Raw genomic sequence first — 20,033 nt, forward strand, 5'->3', positions numbered from 1 at the left:
GCTCACCACAGTAGTCCATGTTACCTCATTCACTGTTTGACATAAAAATGATGTATTTGAATTAAATAAAACATTTAGTACATCTTAAAGTTTGTTTACGAGGCTTTGGTTGTTCCACAGCGGGAGGGGGGGGAATTTGTAAAAACTTTTTTTTTGCAGTTTACGCTATACAAACAACTAGAAATAGTTATTGATAAATGTTTATTTTACAGTACATATATTTGTATTTACAATAAATTATTTGAGATTAAAAAAAAAAAAACTAACCAAGTAGGGAAAATGACTTAATTCAAGCACCAAACAAAGGCGCTCATGTCCATCTTTTAGTATCTGAAGCGGGCAATATTGCCCCCGGTGGCCGATAGGCGTCACTGCGACACCATCCTCAGCAAGGTGTCCTGTCACTTGAGACTCGAGCTGTCACCTTTTCGACAACCTTGCCAGCGGGAGGTCACGTTCCTGTCGTACTGCCTGCTCACCGGCGATGCGAGATTAGGGCTCGTTCTGAAACTAAACGAGGGGTAAGGTCATTTTAAAGGAAACTAATACCCAGTGACACAATTTCATGACTCTGTGCTATGCTGTTGTGGACGCGGAGCTAACATTAGCATTCGCCGATACGATTCGTTTGGAGTCACGTTTATAACCGAAACCGTCGTGATTGGGATGTAAACCAATCTTGAATGGGATAGTAACAAGTACAACTTGGGTAGGTACCAACGGCAATTTTTGAGCAAGTGTCAATTTCGCGGTAGTGCTAATTAGTGTGACCGTAGATAAACCATACCGCTAGTAAACTGTCATGGTCTAACGTAGCATATTGAGCCACTGGCCAACGTTCAACTCATGTTATTGCTCACCTTGTTAGTCATCACGTGAACGCTTTAGCTGTGGCTATAGCACATATGCTGTCACCGAACCGAACTATGTGTTCGGTGGCACTGCATGAAGGCCCGTCGTGTCGCACGAAATCTTACCGCGGAAATATGGTACAATGATAGGTTGACTAAGCGCAGTGTGTCATGAAGTTATAGCTGGATAGAGTTGATATGAACATACCCCTTAATTAGGTACAGTCACACGGTGACTCTGTACCTAATGAAATGTCCCTCAGGCATAATCATCTCAAGCCATCACGAAAAGCTGTATCATAGATGTTGCGTTTGGTTGTAGGTCTGTCCATATACAGTACAGTGTCAGGTATTTCTCCTGGGTGGGCTGTGTTTGTTTCTTCCCCTTTGCTGTTGAGATCTTTCCATTCCTCGTGTCTTTCATTATTCATGGAGCCCCTTTAGAGAAGGAAGAGAAGATGGGTGGTTCTATGGTCAGTCAGCATTGTGTGAAGGCAGACACTTTGGTATGCAGTTGATTAGGGAACAATCCTCGTGCCTGGTTCAGCATGGAGGTTGTGATGTTTATCTTGTTTCCTATCGGCGCAGTGATCAATCCTCTTCCGTCTATCCGTTGAATGCGTTTTGCTCCGTGTTCATCAATCACCTCTTACCTGCCTGTAAACTTGTGGCTCCAGTTTCTGCAACCACCTACCAATGCATTCACTGTCCTTCCTCTGCACAAACATCTTATGCTGGCTTCTCCAGCTCTTTCTCCAAGCCTACCATTCCGTGCTGTCCCTCTGATTAGGTCATTGTTTCTCCTCTCGATCCTGTCGCCTCCCAATACTGATAGAATCTAAGTAACCTTAAACTCTGCTGCCTCCACCTGTTTCCTGTCATCAGTGCATCGCTATCATCCGCAATCCAATGGTCCTTTCCGACCTGTCAATCACTCATACAAAATAGCCAATCAGATAAACACATTGTCTTAACCCCTGGCATGACACGCCCCTGCCGCCATGTTGTCCCACAAGCAACACTGGTTGTTAGTAACATGCGCTTGGAAAAGTTGTTACAAAGAAAATGGTCCTCAGATGTGCTTGGGGAACGTGCAATTCTGATGAAAGATACCGTGCGAGGTTACAAGGGGCCCGATTGATTCATTTTCCGAAGCCTAAACCACAGTTGCCTAAGTGTCTACGATGGATTAAGGCTCGCGGAAGACCGGATGTACAACTAAATGTGAACAATATCAACAAACACAAGGCTATATGTTCGAGGGTAAGTGAGGGAGAAGTATCTTCTCTGAGTTTGATTGAATTATTATCAGTGCTTTATACATTGCAGAAGAACAACTTTCACTTTGTTAGTGTATCACTGACGTGCTGAGTGAAGTGTGTCATGTTTTATGGCGAAGAGTCGGGGTTAGTGATACGTAAATGCGCTGTGTCATGCAAGAGAAATATCTATCTGCCCATTAAAATCACATCAGACTTTTAAGACAGAGCACTGGGTTTGATTACGAGCAAAGTCAAATGAATACACCCACTCACTTATAAAGATTACAATGATATTGCTCATGATCTTTCCAAGTAAAAAGTACTCACCCTGCTTCACATGTAGAGTACGATTCCACGATTTTATCCTGTTGGATTTCAATATGAAGTTTGTGAGGCGTCAAACTTTTTTGCATCAATCGCCAACGTTTCGCTGTAACTCTGACATTGCGTCCTGCTCCGTCCAAAATCTTAATTCCGTGTACAAATCTTTGTGTGAAATAGTTGAGACCTCTCTTGGACAAGTGTGATGCATTTGGCAAAAAACATGCTGCAATGTTATCTGGAATACGCGATAGAGAATCGACTTTAAACCTGTTCTTTTCAGTCACCATTTTGGAAGCTTGTGGGACATGGCAACTGTAGACTTGGATATAAATAAAATTAATTGCATAATATACTCCAGGTATACAAATTTGGATAAAAATAAATAAATAAATAAGGTCTGTATCTGCAGTTACGGTGATTGATTTATTGATTTCATTCACCAAGAACATTTCATCCTAATGTGTGGATGACAGAGAACCAAAGCAAATCGTGTGGTGTGTGTGTGTGTGCGTGCTTTATGACTTTACATTTGTTACGACAATATGGAAAATCACAAAATTCAATCTGCATTCCATTCATGGATGATGTCACGGTTGCTCAAATGCTTCCAGGTACCCTAAAATTTCAACGCTCAGAGTTGTTGTATAATTTATAAACGACCCCATATTTTTGGAAATGTATAGCCTAAAATAAGTCACCGATGGTGTAGTGGTACACACGCCCGAGTTTAGTGCAGACATCGTGCAATCGATTCCCGCTCAGTGATGGTGTCGATATCTGCCCAGCGACTGATTGGCGACCAGTTCAGGTTGTAGTCCGCTTTTCGCCCGAAGCTAGCTGTAATAGGCTCCAGCTTTCCCGTGACCCTTGTGAGGATGAGCGGCTTGAATAATGGATAGATGGATAGCCTAAAAAGGCCCTAAAATAATGCACCAAGGTTGGACTATTCACCACCATAAGTGATCTCACACTTATCTTGTGAGACTGCAGGTCAGTGGGCATCTAAAAGATTAACACTCGTGTGATGATGACCATAGAACGATAGACCTGACATTGGTGACATTGTGCTCGGTGTTGAAAGAGTAGTCATTAAAAAGACTCACCTGGCAGGTACACACATTCTTTGAATTTTCCCATTCTTTCAGGTCGTTTCATTCTCAGGGCATTGTTTCGATCACAACGATCGCAAGGCTCACACAATTCTCCCCCATGTCCTTTTCAGGTTTATTGTACAGGGATGAACTTGTTTTTAACTAACTTATTTTTACAACTTACAGGCAACTAAGTGTTAAAGAGTAACTGCGATAAACATTTAATAATTATCACATAATCACTATACAGTACTGTGCATGGTAATATATTTGTACAATACAGTATATTGTATTATTTATGCTGGGATCCACTTTTTAGAAATGCAGTGCATGACATTGACGGAAGTTCTGCAAGCTTCCTTTTTTCTTTTCAGACTTTAGCATTCACATCAACACATTTGATCACATTTTAGTTTCATTTATAAAGGTTTTGTGATCCCTGCCGCAAATTATTTTAATTTCCATTATTGCCTGTGGGAAAAATTTATTCATGCAACTCTTCCTCAGGGATTGTTATTTATTTCAAGATGTATAGCTGAGGAAAGGACATTTTTTACTGTGCATGGATGCACATGGAAATGGATACAAAATTCTGATTACATTATGCACCCAGGGATTTGTTGTCAAGCTTCTAGGTACGGGAATACAAATATGCGGTACAAACAGTGGTTTCCCAGTTCTTGTTTTACAAGTCTTGGCGGTGGTATTTGCAGTTTTGTTTTAAATATGACTATGACACTTATGATGTGCTGGCAGTTTCAGGGCCAGAAGGATTTGTTTGGCAACTCAAGAAAGACGTTGGACCTGTTTTGCGTCCTTTGCCCTTCTCACGCTCACTTACACTGATAAATCAATTACACTATTTGTCAACTTGTGTAATCTTGGTTGGGTTTTTTTTTCCCCACAGCAACTCTTTCTAGTGCTCTCTTGTGACTGAAAGGAGTGCTAAGATTGTTGACAGCAGGCTGAAAGGTCAAAGTTTGTGAGGGTGGAGCCTGATGGATCATGGTGGTGAGTGTAAGAAATGTAATCATTAAAACCACAATGAAGCATGTCCTATTGCTACAGGCACTAAATATTAATATTGTATTTCATACTAAAATGATGTTAAAATTGCTAAAATTATTCTGATTTGAAACAATTCTTGAGTCTGATTCTTTTACGAGGCTAGCTCAAAAAAGTTTGCATGATTATTTTTGCCATCGCATTTTCTTAGCAGCCCAAATAATCATTTCAACAACTCAAGGATCTTTATAACCAGTATCAATATAAAAACTAAGAAGTTTAAGGCAATGAATATGTGTGTAACTAAATTGTCATAATTCAATAATTAATCTTTCGGCTAAAAATGAATAATATTTTTGTATAACATTTGTAGAGCTTAAAGTTTTGCAGACCTCAACATTTTGGAATGAAAGGTAACTTCACGTGATACCGGTGAAAACAAGAGTAAAATGAGATGTTATGAAAGAATAATAAAGTGGGCCAAATGCTCTGTAAAATGTTGATTCTTTTACCCACCCAACGATGAGGCACAAGGTTTTGTTTGTGATATTTTGAGAAAAAGTTTGAGAAATTTGTCACAATTCACTGTGTACTAGGGCAACACGAAATGCCAGAGACCAATTCCATGTGTGCTGTTACATACTTGGCCAATAAAACTGATTCTTATGTAAAAGTGCTAGTTAGATCATAGGTGAAGTTTTAACTCAATGTTAAGCTTGTAATATGACTACTTAATTTCCATTATAGCCTTGTCACCAGCTCTTTTGTTAATTTCAAGATAAAACGCTAAGAGCTATCAGTGTGCAACCCATTGGTTAACTTGTTAGCTGCCTCAGCGTTGGCACAGACATTTTTTTTATTTCCCATTCACCCAATTTCCGCGTGGTGTAAAAGGACGTCAGACTTCTACACATTGTAAAAGCCTCCTTTCCGCAATATAATCATATTTCAAGTGTCTCACTGAGGTCATTTATTTTAACAAAGTTAAGAAACACTTTAGGGTCGTCAGACTATTGGCATCGAAATTGGGAAATGAAACTTTCAAATTTGAACTATTCAGAGAGGCAGAATGTCGCTCCCACTTCCAATTGGTTGTCAATATTTGATGGCCAAAGCTATTCATGCGTTTCCTCTTTGTCGCCAGGTCAGTTGGACTATGAGGACACAATAATGTCACAAGTTGTGCCAGATGGGATTGACTGTTGTGATAACACACCCCATCTTGAACCTCTCACTGCCAAAGCTCAAAACCTCAACAAGATCAACTCACTCAATCAGACTGAACATACGGCAGCGCTAAATAATGATTTCGGAGCTGGACTCTCCTCGCAAGTGTCTTCCAACGACAATGCAGAGAACGAGGAGTTGGAGAGACACAAAAGCAGAAGCCAAGAAGAAGAAGAAGAGGATATTGATGAGGTGATGAAGGATGAAGAGGAAGAATCGGAGGCATCAAGTTGCCAAATCCACTGCCAGTCTCCAGATCCTGTTATGACTGATTCCTCCTATTCAGAAACAGGTACAGAAAGCAGACGACATTACACATACTAAAACCCTCACTTTTTAAAAGTGAACACATTTCTGAATTGGCTGCTCAATATTTTAATTGTCTGTGTTTAGTTGTTATCTATGTTAAATGCAAGCAACCATTCATAATCTCATTCACGCCTATAGCATGTGTTTAGAATGTTGGAGGAAGCCAGAGAAACCACAGAACATGCAAACTCCACACAGGAAGAAACCCCAAACCTCGGAACTGTGAGGCAGGCATGCCAGTCATTCTGTATACAGTAAATTTTAATCACAATGCTGTCTACATTTTGTTTCAGGCATGACAATACTGTAGAAAAGTATTTCCAGCTCCCAGCAAAATTGGAAACAGGAGACTGGCACAAGTGAAGGAGCATTTGATTTACGAATGGCTTTGCACGGCACGAGCAAGTCATCGGCCTTAAAATGTAGCCCCTGAGTCGGGATACAGTGGTTCCTTGCGATTCAAGTTATAACTCAAAATACTCATATCTGAAATTATATTTCCCCTCTGAAATTAATAGAAATACTGAGTTGCTGTACCACTGCCCCCACAAAACGAAAAATGTGTTTTTAATAAGAGAAATAGTACTCTAATATTGTACAATATACATCCATCCGTCCATTTTCTTGGCCGCTTATCCTCACGAGGATCGTGGTAGTGCTGGAGCCTAGCCCAGCTGTCAACAGGTAGGAGGCGGGGTACACCCTGAACTGGTTGCCAGCCAATCGCAGGGCACATCGAGACAAACAGCCGCACTCACAATCACACCTACGGGGAATTTAGAGTGTCCAATTAATGTTGCATGTTTTTGGGATGTGGGAGGAAACTGGAGTGCCCGGAGAAGAAAACCCACGCAGGCACGGGGGAGAACATGCAAACTCCACACAGGCAGGGCTGAGATTGAACCCGGGACCTCAGAACTGTGAGGCCAACGCTTTCCAGCTGATCCACCGTGCCGCCGTACAATATACCAACATACACTGACAAATTTCAATATAATGTAAATGATTAAATAATGTTTCCCACATTTTTAAATTATATGTAACTGCTCCTTCTGATGTGTGTGGCTTGTTCATGGTCTGGGTGGGGGTAAGATAATACAGGACATAGAGACCCACACGAAGAAGAGTTTCACAATTCAGCTGCAGTATTGTCATTTTTCTTAAAAGATAAATATACACCGGGAAATATTGTTATATTGTCTGTCTACATCTTGCTCGGTTGTTTGTTCAAAGAGTTATTGCATGGAGGGTTATAACAGTGCGAATGCCCTTCTATGGCACTTTTTGTGAGCATTAGGCTAGACAGACTGCCGTAAGGCAAAGGTATGTGGTTGTTTTAAGTACACAGTGTGCAGTTGTATTTGTTTTGTATTTCGTTTGACAGTAAATTCAACTTGTAGTAGTAATTAACAGCTTGGAGCCTCTTAAACTAAACAATTGTTGACTATGTGCCAAACTGCCGGTTGTTGTGAAGTGAGTTGATTTTACTGCCATCGTACACCACCCGCATCTCAACTTTTTGCTTGCAAGTCAAAGCAAAAAAAATGACTGAGCCACATCTCAAAAACTCGTAAGTCGGCACACATGTATGTCAAGACACCACGTTACACGAAAGGTTTTTGTGGCGATGAATCACGTTTACAAATTAAGAGAGCCATCGACCAAGCCTCCTTCACCTTTTGGTACAGCTAATGAGAACTTTGTTCATTGATGTCTTATGTAAGATTTTTTTTTTTTAAAAAAAGCATGCTAATGTACAAGCAAAGACAGAGTTTGAGAATCGTCTTCACCATGGCCGGTTGTAATCCCAAAGATCAACTTTCAAGGACATATGCATAGTCCATTTGGTCAAAACTTAAAAAAAAAAAAGATGTGTCCTTGAACTTTATTTGATTTGTCGTTTCCCTTTGTAGGAAGTCTGCTGGAGAATCCTTTCAGTCCTGGGACAAGTCCTGAATCTGCATCCCCAGTCTTGCAAGAAACATCATGCCCCATCAGCCCATTGGAACTGAGCCAGAGTGAAGTGGATTTCGGTGCGTTTAATGCCATTCTGCTTGCCACCCGCACACCAGGATATACCTTCATGACAGGGCCTGTGCTTTCTTTTCATCTATCTTTAACCTCAGACACAGGCCTGAGCTGTACCGATGGACCTGAACATATCCCAGCAACCACTGCCAGAAACGCACAATCCATTTCGGGTCCTCTTACCACATCTACGGTCCCCAGTGAAGGGCTCACATTCCCTAATGTTTCTGACGTTCGCCCAGAGACATCCCCATTTAGGCTCAATACCTTCATCACATCTGATAACCAAACAGCAGAGCTCTTTACCTTCACCACAGGGCATATAACCACTGGTACACAATCCTTCTCCTCTTCTGGATCGGCATATATGAAATCAGATAACTCTCGCTCCACTTCAGTGCCCAGCTGCACCACAAAGCCCATCCCGACTCTGATGGCCTCCCTGGACCAGTTGGCCCTGAGAGGTGATGATAGTTGCCTCCCACAAGCCCTTCATCAGGTAAAGTCTTTTATTTCACCAACCAAATGCCTTTAATCCTCTAAAGATTTGACATTATCTGTGAGAAAAATAATCCCCATTATTTACTGTAGCTCAAAGGCATGGTGTCATTTGAAACATGCGCACAACACGGCATTTACAATACTACAGATACAAAGATACCATATCTCTTGGGTAGTTGAGTTTGGTACTTCCTGGACAAGATGTGTCCATTGAGATGTAAAGGATTTCTCAGTTTGATTTATTGATTCTGCCACAATGTACACTTGCAAGAATGTCTTATTAATGTATCCAAGACTAGTTCTTAATGAAACACAAGATTTCTTACATGCATCATTTTAAAACATGCATTGTTTGAACATCCTATAGGCACTTTTCAAATATCAATGTACCTATACATATGCTTTTGGCGAGATGATCCACAATGCTTGCTGCAGAGTCTGAGAGAAAACCCTCTTTAGAGACCAGTTTGGCAAAAAGAAGATGTTAAGAGACGCCATAAGTCTTTATTATTGACTTCTAGCGTACTGATGTTGTACTAGATATTTTTAAAAATATTTTTTGTGGCATAATTTTAATTTCAATTTCATCCTTTGTCATGTGCAGTTTTGATAAAATAGTCTTTTCTTTTCTGAATAGATGTATATCTTTATATATTTAAATATCTTTGGACATGATGTACTGGTCCTTTAAATTGAAATGTGAGACCTTTTTGTGTCCTCCCTCTTGCGCTCCCTCACTCACACACATGCAGACACTTGAGACACATACACACTTGTTCTATGATCAGCTGAGCCACATAAAAGGGACACTGACACTGGCTGAGGAGAGGTACCCTTTCTATTGTGGCATCTCTAAATCTCTTAATCCTCCAAAGTAATTCCTTTCTTAGAAATGAAAAATGATTGTCATCGTTTTAAGGTTGTTGTCTCTTCCTACAGATTGCTGAAGCCTCTGTCCGTCATGAAGATTGTATCCTTATTATTATGTCTGTTTATCTGTCTTAAGGGAGGGGGCATATTTTGTTTTAATGTGATTTCTGAAATCTATTAGTTACGATTGACTCTGTTGTTCTTCGCACAATTTACTGAAATTAATTTGCCAGGAAGGAGAGAAACGAGGGATAAATCAGCAGATAAAGCATCAGGCATTCTTTATTTTAACATTTACTAAAGCGGTGTTCTTTTAATCATAGCTAATGAACCATCTGCAGTGTAAACAGTCGAATTAGGGCAGAATACAACTAATTAGAAAAGTGTAAGAAAACAGGAAACTGTGATGTAATCTGAGAAACAAATTTTTAAGAAACATACATGGGGAAATCTGTCTTAGCTACACCATGCATATATGTATAGAGACTGTTTGGGAAGAGAGGGAGTATTGAGCCGTGTCAAAGAGGGATTGTATTATGGCTGCTTGCCCATATCCATAAACATGAGCAGTACTTCCTCCCCTACACTTTTCACTTTCTTCAATTATGTTTTTTCAATTTTGCAACTCAAGTTATGACCGATAAACAAAGATGACTGCAGCCTATGTAGTATCTCCAGGGCCTTTACCTGTGTTCTTTAACTTTTGGTATTCAGACTGTTTGGCTTTACGGTGCATTCAGCTGGAGAGGCTTTATCACCAGAGAGTGTTGGACAACCTGAATGCTCTTGAGCAAAAGTGGGGTAATGTACAGTGGCTTATCCTACACTTGCATTTAACTAATTTTTCATCTTTATTTCCTGCCGTCTATTATAAACATTTTCTTAGCGGGCAGTACTAGTGTGTTTAAAAACTTTTAGTTGACTACATTGACTAAGGAGACCATATTCATGTTCATGCTGGACATTTTCGTCCATTTGTTTCCCAAGATATGGGCTTTAGGGCCCGCTGGATACCGTGGTATGCGGCCAAAATCAACACCACCAAAACGTACCTTTCCAGTATGTTCAGTATATACAGGTTGTGCTTTTCAATAATACTGATCTGTATTTATCATTTAATATCACTGGCATTGGGATGCCATCCTTGCATCTCCAAAAGCATCACTTTTCAGAAACAAAAAAAAGAAAAGAAAAAAAACGCAGCATTTTTGATTAGCCATTGCATTGCTACCGTTGCGTCATCAAATAGAACAAGCCTTTTTCAACACTTTAGATGAGCCAGTAATTTGTAAAAATAAAAGCCATTTTGGCATGGGAGGTTTCATACAGTACATTCAGTGACGATTCATACCTATGGTGAGAAAGCAAAGTGTGGAGAGTCCCTTTCACTGAAATGCAGTCAGTTATTGCGGAGGCCAGTCAATCATTACCAACAAAACATCCACTCATTCTCCATTATTGCCCATTTTCCTCCCTTTGTGCCTTGACAATTGCTGTTTTTGTTGCTCCATAAAAAGATAACACATTATAATATATTGTATGTGAAGCCTCAAAACCTGATAAGGGATTTTCTTTTGCAGTGTATCGGTAGATGTGCAGTGCTCGATCGCTTAGTCTGTGGCGAAGAGTCGCAAACATACTTTTTTTTTGAGAAGGTTCATTTAAATCCCGTTTAGTCGTCTCACTCAGTGAGCAACAGAACTAAATTCATAGTTTTAGGCATTTTTTTGGCATGTGAAACCCAGACTGAATAAAACTCATCTTTGCTATTTCACCCAGTTCAGAAGCTGACTTACTGTAAAACAGTATCAAATACGTGACCAAATTCAAGGTGTCATCAATTTATTTATGGTAATAATTTTTTAACATTTCGTTTGTTCTTCATAGAAAGTCTGTGCACAAAAAGCTCACCCAGCCTGGAAGCCCATCATCTGGACACTCTCAGAGACATCTGCCAGACACACACTCGGTCAGTCTGTCTTTTTAGTTGACTTTGTTACGACTGACAAATGTATTAAAAGTTCCTGTAAAAGTAATAAAGAAATAACATTCAATAAACAGTATACATCAAAATAATCACATAAAGTCGCTTTACTCCATGTTTGTGTGATGCCAGTCATCATTTTTTTCTTTATACTCTTTATATACACATATGTAAATGCAGAGTGTATCTGTGTGTGGTGGTAAATGCGGCAGTCACTGCTCAAAGATACGACTGCTGCTTTTGCACTTTAAGACATTTGAGCTGATGTACTGCTAAGGTTTCACCTCACTTGACTCTCACACTCTCTCTTGGACACGCACACATCCACGCACATGTTGTAATAGCCTGGGAAATATGCTCTGGCTAATATTAGATTGGCAGATTAGAGAAGCATCACCTATCTTACAGGTCTTAATTTACTGAAATGAAGAATCCTAACCCCCGTGTCACTTTGTCTCTCTTCTCATTATAGACCAAATGCTACAGATGCAGCAGTAAGACACTCACCATTTTTATATCTGGATATACAAAAGGAAGATAATATACATTGTTATTCATTAAGAATATGCTTATGTATGTTTTCAGTCTTCATCTCTGGACTTCTTAAGGCTCCAACTTCAACAAGGGGATGCATTACCCTCACCAGGTGAGCGAGTGAGGAAGAGAAGTTGTGTGAGAAAGAGAGAGAACGTTGTATTTCGTATTTTATGTTCCTCCATGTTTATAGAGGTTTGTTGCCGAGACACGGTGTTTTGTTGTCATTAGACACACAGACACAAATCTGGAATGTCATTGGTGTGTTTTGTTTTCAGGTCAAGATGATTTGTGAAATATGTGGTTAAATGTTTGTAGTCAGTATTCAGTTTTGGGCAAATTCTGTTTAAAAACTAATTAGTAACTAATAATTGACTGTGAAAAGTGCTTTATGACTCTTTTTTTGGTTTTTACGATTGAACCAGAGGAAGAACAAATACAACAATTTGTACTGGTGGTTTAAATGAAACTAGCATAGAGTGGGTAGAAACTATTGACAATTATTCAATTTAGTCACTAAATGAAAGTGACACTACTGCACATCATGTTTTCCTTAGTACTGTATGTGTGTGGATGTACTGTACAACTGTTTATATATGTGTGGATGTACTGTAAATCTGTTTATTATTTGTTTAAGGCAGCCTCCACTATGTGCCAGTATGTGTGAGCCTGCCGCATATCATTTCTACAGCAAAAAACACGTCCTCCTTCACTTCAGGCTTCAATTATAAATTATAGGCAGCATGGTGGAGCAACTGGTTAGCGTGTTGGCCTCACAGTTTTGAGGACCGGGGTTCAAATCCCGACCCCGCCTGTGCAGAGTTTACATGTTCACACCGTGCCTGCGTGGGTTTTCTCTGGGCCCTATGGTTTGCTTCCATTTCCCAAAAACTCGCATTAATTGGTGTGTGATTATGAGTGTCTTTGGTTGTTTGTTTCTTTGTGCCCCGCGATTGGCTGGCAACCAGTTCAGGGTGCACCCTGTTTCCTGCCCGTAGATAGCTGGGATAGGCTCCAGCACTCCCGCAACTCTTGTAGGGTTAAGGGCTCGGAAAATGAATGAATGTATGTGTACGTGTGTCTATATAATTTACACATACATCCAGTCAGTTGTTGTGGACCTTTTTGAAAAAGTAAAATGTGATGGAATAGTCATGATAGGGTGTGATATACTGTACAGATATACTTCCACAGAGGAATAGAGCTGCTACGTCCAGGGTAAATAAGAAAGTAAAACCTGTATAGCACATTTCTCAATCACTTTGTTTATAATTTTCTTCGTGTCAGCTTTTAAAACACTTATATTCTTTTATACCTCACACTTCCTACTTTGTGGTTCCTTTTATCCAGCCCGTCACATTGAAGGTAGGATGGAGAACAGCGCAGAAGACGCTTCGTGTCCACAGACCAGCCATCCACTCACACCCTCCATTAATCTGTCGCATCGACTCAATTCCCCCGATAGTACTGAAAAGGACAGGGAAGACCCTGTATGCAATCTAGAAGGGAGGGCCAGTTTGGATTGGACTGACCTGACTGACGAAAAGGAAGGCAGTGGTAGAGAGAGAGGGGAGCGTCTGGATCACGCCACCTCAGCCCCAGGAAATGTGGTGCACCCCTCTGAAGATGTACAAATGGATCAGGCCGAGCCCGCAGAGCAGCAGGGAGGAGATTTAGGTTTGGATCTGGAAAAAGAGGTGGATAGGGAGGACGAAGGCAGCGATGTGGGAGAGGCAGTGGAGGCGCTGAAGATGGAAGATGAGACTGAAGAAGAAGAGGGAGAGGAAGAGAGGAAAGTGCTCAGCGGGATAAGTGTGGAGGTAGAACATCAGCACCAGGAAGCTCAAGTGGAAGGAAAAGAGGATATTTGTCAAGAGATCGAGGTACAAATACAATTTTAAGTGGTTTTGTTTTATATTTTGAAGTTGGTTTGAAGTCATCGAGTCATTATTTTAAAGTATTTTCTTTTTGGCAGTAAATTTGTTCACAATCGTACAGAAATGTCGCTATTTGTTTTTTTTTTTTCATTTTGAAATATTCAAGTGGCTCTTGTCTTTGTTGTTGAAGCAGCAAATTATGTTGGCCTCTGTCTCAGCTAAGTGTTGCCATGGGGCAACTGGGAGTGGAACATCTGTTGCTCTTTCCGGAATATGGATGTGCACTCTATAAGCATTACATTCCATTTTGACTGCAGGAGGGAAATGAAAGCAGCCTGCAGCAGGATGATGATGATGATGATGATGCCCATCTTCCTCAAGAGGCTCTCCTGAAGCACCCAGGGCTGGGCGATGAGGAGCAGGAAGAATACGAGGCTGAGCGAGCTGACACCTTTCGAGACGCTATCACACTAGACGACATGGCTAAACTCATCACTGTAGAGGTATTTTGTACACGTTCATTCTTATTTACCAGTCCAGCGTTTGACAGTTTGTGAGCGTCAATGTTTGTTTGTGTTCATTTGTTTTCTAATATTTGACTATGCGTAAGAGTCGAAAGCTTTTCTTACTTCTGCTTTTTTCCCCCCTCTCATCCCACAAATAGTGCTTATTGTGAATGCGCTGTAGCTGTTATTACTTTACTACCTTTTGCTCACCATAATGTCTAATACATTAATGCGATAACTGCTACTATTTTTGCTCATACTCAGCGGCTAATCAAAAATAGATGATCATACAATAGTTTTGAATGTCAGCATTCATAAACATCCTAATATGGTCTAGACAAAGGCAGCTAAATTAATCAATGAGGTGGGCGTTCTCCATTAGTGCTGAGCTGGGATTTATTGTTTGTTGGTTTGGGGTGTTCCATGTTCACTATTAGTTGATTTGCATTCTATATATAACTGTTATTTGCTGAATGGAATATGCATTTTTTTCACCCTCAATCCCACAGAATAGTGCTGACTTGCTATTTATTGATTGTTTTGGACAATCCATGTACATAAGCCCTGCCTACTGCAGGGCAATAAATGTTGGAAGAAAAGTGGATGATGTAGTGCAGAGTCCAGTACTACGTTGTGTTGTGTTGTGTCTGACACCTAGTGGCCCTGGATGGAAAGCCAAGTCTTAAGTAAACAAGGCGATATTCTGAAGGAACTGGTGCAAAATGGAGATGCTTTCTATGATATTGTATTTTTAATTCTGTCTAATCCCAGATGTCTCCTGCTTCTGGCCTCATCTCCATCTTGAAGAAGAGGACTTTGCCTTCCGACAATCTTCGTTTGTCTGCAAGTGTGGAGTCCAGATCCGATAAACCCACTGCCAAAAGACGAGTCCGCTTTAAAGTAGCAGATGACGGCTTTGATAGTGGTGAGTTTCTGCTTACTTAATCCTCTCTGGACCAAATAAAATTTTGAAAAAAGAGAGAAAAATCTGATACTTTCAGAAAATGATACTCTGGATATAAAATTTTCGATTACATTAAACCTGTTGCAAATTTGCAACCCCTGCCCGGAAAAGGTTAACAGTCTCGTATTGCGAAGAAAATAAGTATTTGAACACCCTGCTATATTGCAAGTTCTCCCAATTAGAAATCATGTGTTGTGTTCAAATACTTATTTGCAGCTGTATCACACAAATCGGTAAAAAAAATCATACATTGTGATTTCTGGATGTTTCTTTTTAGATTATCTCGGTCACAGTCGACATGCACCTACGATGAAAATTTCAGACACCTCCGTAATTTCTAAGTGGGAGAACTTGCAATACATACATAATATGTTTAAAATGAAACTGTTTTGCAGATGTTGGTGGCAGAGACTCCTGCCTGCTTCTCTTCCTGCTTTGTCTAGTTACTGTGGTGATCAGCATGGGTGGCACCACCCTTTACTGCGCTCTGGGTGACGTGCACTCCTCGGTCTGCCGGGACTTCTCCAGAAATGTGGACTTTTACTTTGGACAGATGCAGCGCGCCGTAGCTCAGCTCCACCAGTGGTTAGCACCGAGTTCTACGTAGCGGCCCGTCAACGCGGGACAGACAACGGTCAGCGTTGTACAAGTCAGTGTCGCCCGGGTGTCCCTTTTGTGATGAAACCGTGAAAGAAGTGGGTAAACCTCAGGTCCACCAAAGACTCTCTTGTTTAGAAGTAAACAGTGACTGGATCCATAGTACTCACTGGCCTCGTTCAAGAAAGCAAGAATAACAGCTGACACCATTTTAATTAAATTGGTGTTTAAAAAAAAAAAAAAATGGAGGGCTCCGATGTGCTCTCTACACGTGCTGCACAAATATTGGCCTCAAGGGCATTTTGCAAAATGTTGCAACCTCTAGAGTTGCTTTTATTGACTTTTTTTAAGAACAACAAATGGGGGGGAAAAAAATCATACATTGCAGAGTCTTAATCATGTCTTAACACGCTGAATGAATGTTTTTGGTTACATGTTAAGCATTTACACTATGTATTTTCTAAGTTTTCTTTTTGACAGAAATTGAGCTGTTGCTGGACCACGGACAATTTACGATAAATAATGCTGATCTTAAGCTATGCATTGTTCGACCACTTAGTGTGTTGTACTTGTACATTTACAAACTAATATAACACATACATGTACAGGAATATGGGAATGTTTAACATAACTGGTACGATACTTTTTTTTATTTTGTAATACTGCAATATTATCCTCAGACTAGAGACCTCTTGCACCTAACAATTATTTGTTGTAATTGACAATATTTGTGTGATGTTATGTAGCATTGTGTCGGCACAGCTGTCTTTTCATCTCTCAGGATTTCTGGGCATCATCCTGTTTGTGTTGAGCCACTGTTGTTTTGTTTTGTTTCCCCACATTTGAGATTGAATTGTAGATTTTTTTTTTCAACTTTTGGTTGGAGACCTTTTCTTTGTGGGGCCCTTTTTTGGGGGGGGGGGAATACGTCACGGTGTTGTCCGAGCAGTCAACTTTTTGTTTTGAAGCACTTGTAGTAGATATCAACTCTGTACATGACACGTTGAGTACTGCGTTGGATGCCCGCAAACGGTGTGGAAAATATATAAAAAATGGCAATGGTACAGTTTTCCCATATTAGGAGTTTCCATGCAGTCTTATATGCATTATAAATTTAAAGTAAGCAGTATTATCATGCCACAAAATTCTGTAATTCCTCATATTTTTTTTCGAGGAGTCATTTGGCTGGTTCAGATGACTGAAAATCATGTTTAATTATGTCTACTTTTTATTTATGACTCAGCGGATGCAAAACAAAATTTTTTGTTGTTGTTCTCGTCACTTAATTGTTTTTTGCACATTAAAACAGCTTTTTATTATTCATACTGGCATTACTCATCTGGCCACTTTATCTTCTAATTAAATCCTTTTTAACGGTTATGTGTAATTTGCTTATCAATTTTATACCTAGCATGTTGGTCCTCTTGTCTCAGTAGATCACGTTTTTACACTTCTGAGAATCAAAAGTTTAAAAAAAATGCGCTTACAGCACAATGGAAATCTGTGTCATTAAATTCTGTGTATCGCTGATGATGTTTTTTGGTCTAACATGAAAGTTTATGGACCATATTATGTTAAAGAGAAGAAGACTCAGTATGTGGAGGATCAATGTTGAAAGAAAAACATTAAAAAAGTGATGTAAATGTCTATCTTGACTGCAGTGTTAAATAGGTTGATCTGAGTGTCTTTATTTTTTATTTTATTTTCATGAAATCTGAGCAAAGCGTTTCCACTCGGATCACTGAGGAAAAACTGGGGGAAAAGCATCTTTGGTAGCTGTTTTTTGTCCAACCTGGAGTAAAGTCTGGACTTCAAATATGGATTTAATTTTGTGTTTCTCAAACTAAATTTCTTTAAGACCAGAATCACTGTCACAGTTTAGGCGATGCTAATAAACACCCGTTTAATTATTATTATCATGTGCCCTCGCTATATCATGTTCACATTTTGCGTTTTCAGTGCATTGCAGATTTTTTTTAAGATGCATAATTTGCCATATACTAGGATTTTAAGCATCATCTTCTTCTTTTCCTTTCGGCTTGTCCCATTAGGGGGCGCCACAGCATGTCATCTTTTTCCATCTAAGCCTATCTCGTGCATCTTCCTCTCTAACAGCCACAGTCTTCATGTCCTCTCTCACAACATCTATCAAACTTCTCTTTGGTCTTCCTCTCGCTCTTTTGCTTGGCAGATCCATCCTCGGCACCCTTCTGCCAATATACTCACTCTCTGCGCCCTGAATATGTCCAAACCATCAAAGTCTGCTCTCTCTAACCTTGTCTCCAAAACATCCAACTTTGGCTGTACCTTTTAATGGGCTCGTTTCTAATCCTATCCGACCTCCTCACTCCAAGCGAGAACCTCAGCATCTTCATTTCTGCTACCTCTAGTTCTGCTTCCTGTTGTCTCTTCAGTGCCACCGTCTCTAATCCATACATCATGGCTGGCCTCACCACTGTTGCGTAAACTTTGCCCTTCATCCTTGCGGAGACTCTTCTGTCACATAGAACACCAGACACCTTCCGCCAGCTGTTCCAACCTGCTTGGGCGTGTTTAATCATCTCCTTAACACACTCACAATTGCTCTGGAATGTTGACCCCAAGTATTTAAAATCATCCACCCTTGCTATCTCTTCTCCCTGTAGGCTCACTCTTCCCCCTCCACTCCTCTCATTCACGCACATATATTCTGTTTTACTTTGGCTAATCTTCATTCCTCTCCTTTCCAGTGCATGTCTCCATCTTTCCAATTGTTCCTCTGCATGCTCCCTGCTTTCACTGCATATGACAATATCATCTGCGAACATCATGGTCCAAGGGGATTCCAGTCTAACCTCATCTGTCAGCCTTTCCATTACTACCACAAACAGGAAGGGGCTCAGTGTGGAATCCTGATGCAGTCCCACCTCTACCTTAAATTCTGCTGACACACCTACGGCACATCTCACCGCTGTTCTGCTGCCCTCATACATGTCCTGGACTATTCTAACATATTTCTCCACCGCACCAGACTTGCGCATGCAGTACCGCAGTTCCTCTCTTGGTACTCTGTCATAGGCTTTCTCTGGGTCTACAAGGACACAATGTAGCTCCTTCTGACCACCTCTGTACTTTTTAATTAGCCTCCTAAAGCCAAATAATACATCTGTAGTACTCTTTCTAGACATGAAACCATGCTGTTGCTCGCAGATACTGACTTCTGACTCGAGTCTACCCTCCACTACTCTTTCCCATAACTTCATTGTGTGGCTCATCAACTTTATTCCTGTATAGTTCTCAGTTTTGCAAGTCCCCTTTGTCCTTAAAAAAAGGAACTAGTGCACTTTTCCTCCATTCTTCAGGCATCTTCTCACCCGCCATTATCTTTTACATATATTGAACCTGTGAGACATAATGTCCTACCTTCATTAAAATAGAAATAAAGCGATCCCATGTTAAGAACTCAAGTACTGTTATTAATACACATCTGAAGTGGATCCAATTAAACCCGTGACATTTGTTCTCCTAAAAACATGTGCTGTGGCAAACGTCTGTAAATCAAGTGTACGTCTAATACCATGTCACATTGTTTTCCAGTCACATATCACTTATTACACGTACACTAGGTATAAGTTCTCTCCTGATTCGTCAAGGTCTCTATTTAAATGCATCATACGTGTTAGCCAGTTGTATTTCCACTGGGCATCTGCCAGTGGCTAGTGGCTCCACCGGATGTAGCAACAGTAGACGGGTTTGCGGCAAAAGAGGTGTGACAAGCACGTGGTGTGTTCAGGGTGGGGAAAGGACTTGATTTGGATTTGCTAACACAGTGTCAGCATGGTGGGTGGGCCACTTCCTCTGTAGGCTTACAATAGAAACTGTAGAATCAATAAGAATAATCAAATTCATTGCGAAATAAGCAGAGGGAGTATTTGTACTAAAACTGTTCAAGCACAAAAGGCATACGGAGCCACCATTTTGTGTGGCGATGGACATAAACAGGACAAGTTTAAAGTGTATAATGGTGTAACCACGTTAGTTTATACAATTGTTGTACACAAACAGTGGTTGGTATATTGTTAGTTCATCCCTCTCAGTTCTTCTGCAGGATACGCCATAAAGTC

At 40.4% G+C, this 20,033-nt stretch overlaps 1 protein-coding gene across 3 annotated transcripts; it reads left to right on the forward strand.

The window, feature by feature from the left end:
* The first annotated feature begins 322 nt into the window (after positions 1 to 322).
* Positions 323 to 17,249, forward strand: cnsta (consortin, connexin sorting protein a). Of its 3 annotated transcripts, XM_061814645.1 has the most exons (15): positions 323 to 521; positions 4,436 to 4,539; positions 5,678 to 6,052; positions 7,983 to 8,102; positions 8,196 to 8,429; positions 8,496 to 8,596; positions 9,538 to 9,568; positions 10,183 to 10,269; positions 11,356 to 11,437; positions 11,925 to 11,946; positions 12,038 to 12,098; positions 13,337 to 13,869; positions 14,181 to 14,366; positions 15,141 to 15,294; positions 15,729 to 17,249. In XM_061814645.1, exons 2-15 carry the CDS (start codon positions 4,527 to 4,529, stop codon positions 15,938 to 15,940), a joined length of 2,211 nt encoding a protein of 736 aa, XP_061670629.1. In that variant the 5' UTR covers positions 323 to 521; positions 4,436 to 4,526; the 3' UTR covers positions 15,941 to 17,249. The 3 variants fall into 3 exon arrangements, with proteins under 3 accessions (XP_061670629.1, XP_061670626.1, XP_061670628.1); XM_061814642.1 differs by having other exon boundaries at positions 8,196 to 8,596; XM_061814644.1 differs by lacking the exon at positions 323 to 521 and adding an exon at positions 558 to 709 and having other exon boundaries at positions 8,196 to 8,596.
* Positions 17,250 to 20,033: the final 2,784 nt, after the last annotated feature.

Source organism: Syngnathoides biaculeatus, chromosome 3 (assembly GCF_019802595.1).
Source record: "Syngnathoides biaculeatus isolate LvHL_M chromosome 3, ASM1980259v1, whole genome shotgun sequence".
Taxonomy (NCBI): domain Eukaryota; kingdom Metazoa; phylum Chordata; class Actinopteri; order Syngnathiformes; family Syngnathidae; genus Syngnathoides; species Syngnathoides biaculeatus.

Bases quoted from the DNA above. Each gene is read 5' to 3' on its own strand.
- cnsta (XM_061814642.1), top strand. The intron at 6,053-7,982 runs GTACAGAAAGCA...TTCCCTTTGTAG, and splicing joins TTCCTCCTATTCAGAAACAG to GAAGTCTGCTGGAGAATCCT. The intron at 13,870-14,180 runs GTACAAATACAA...TTTTGACTGCAG, and splicing joins ATATTTGTCAAGAGATCGAG to GAGGGAAATGAAAGCAGCCT.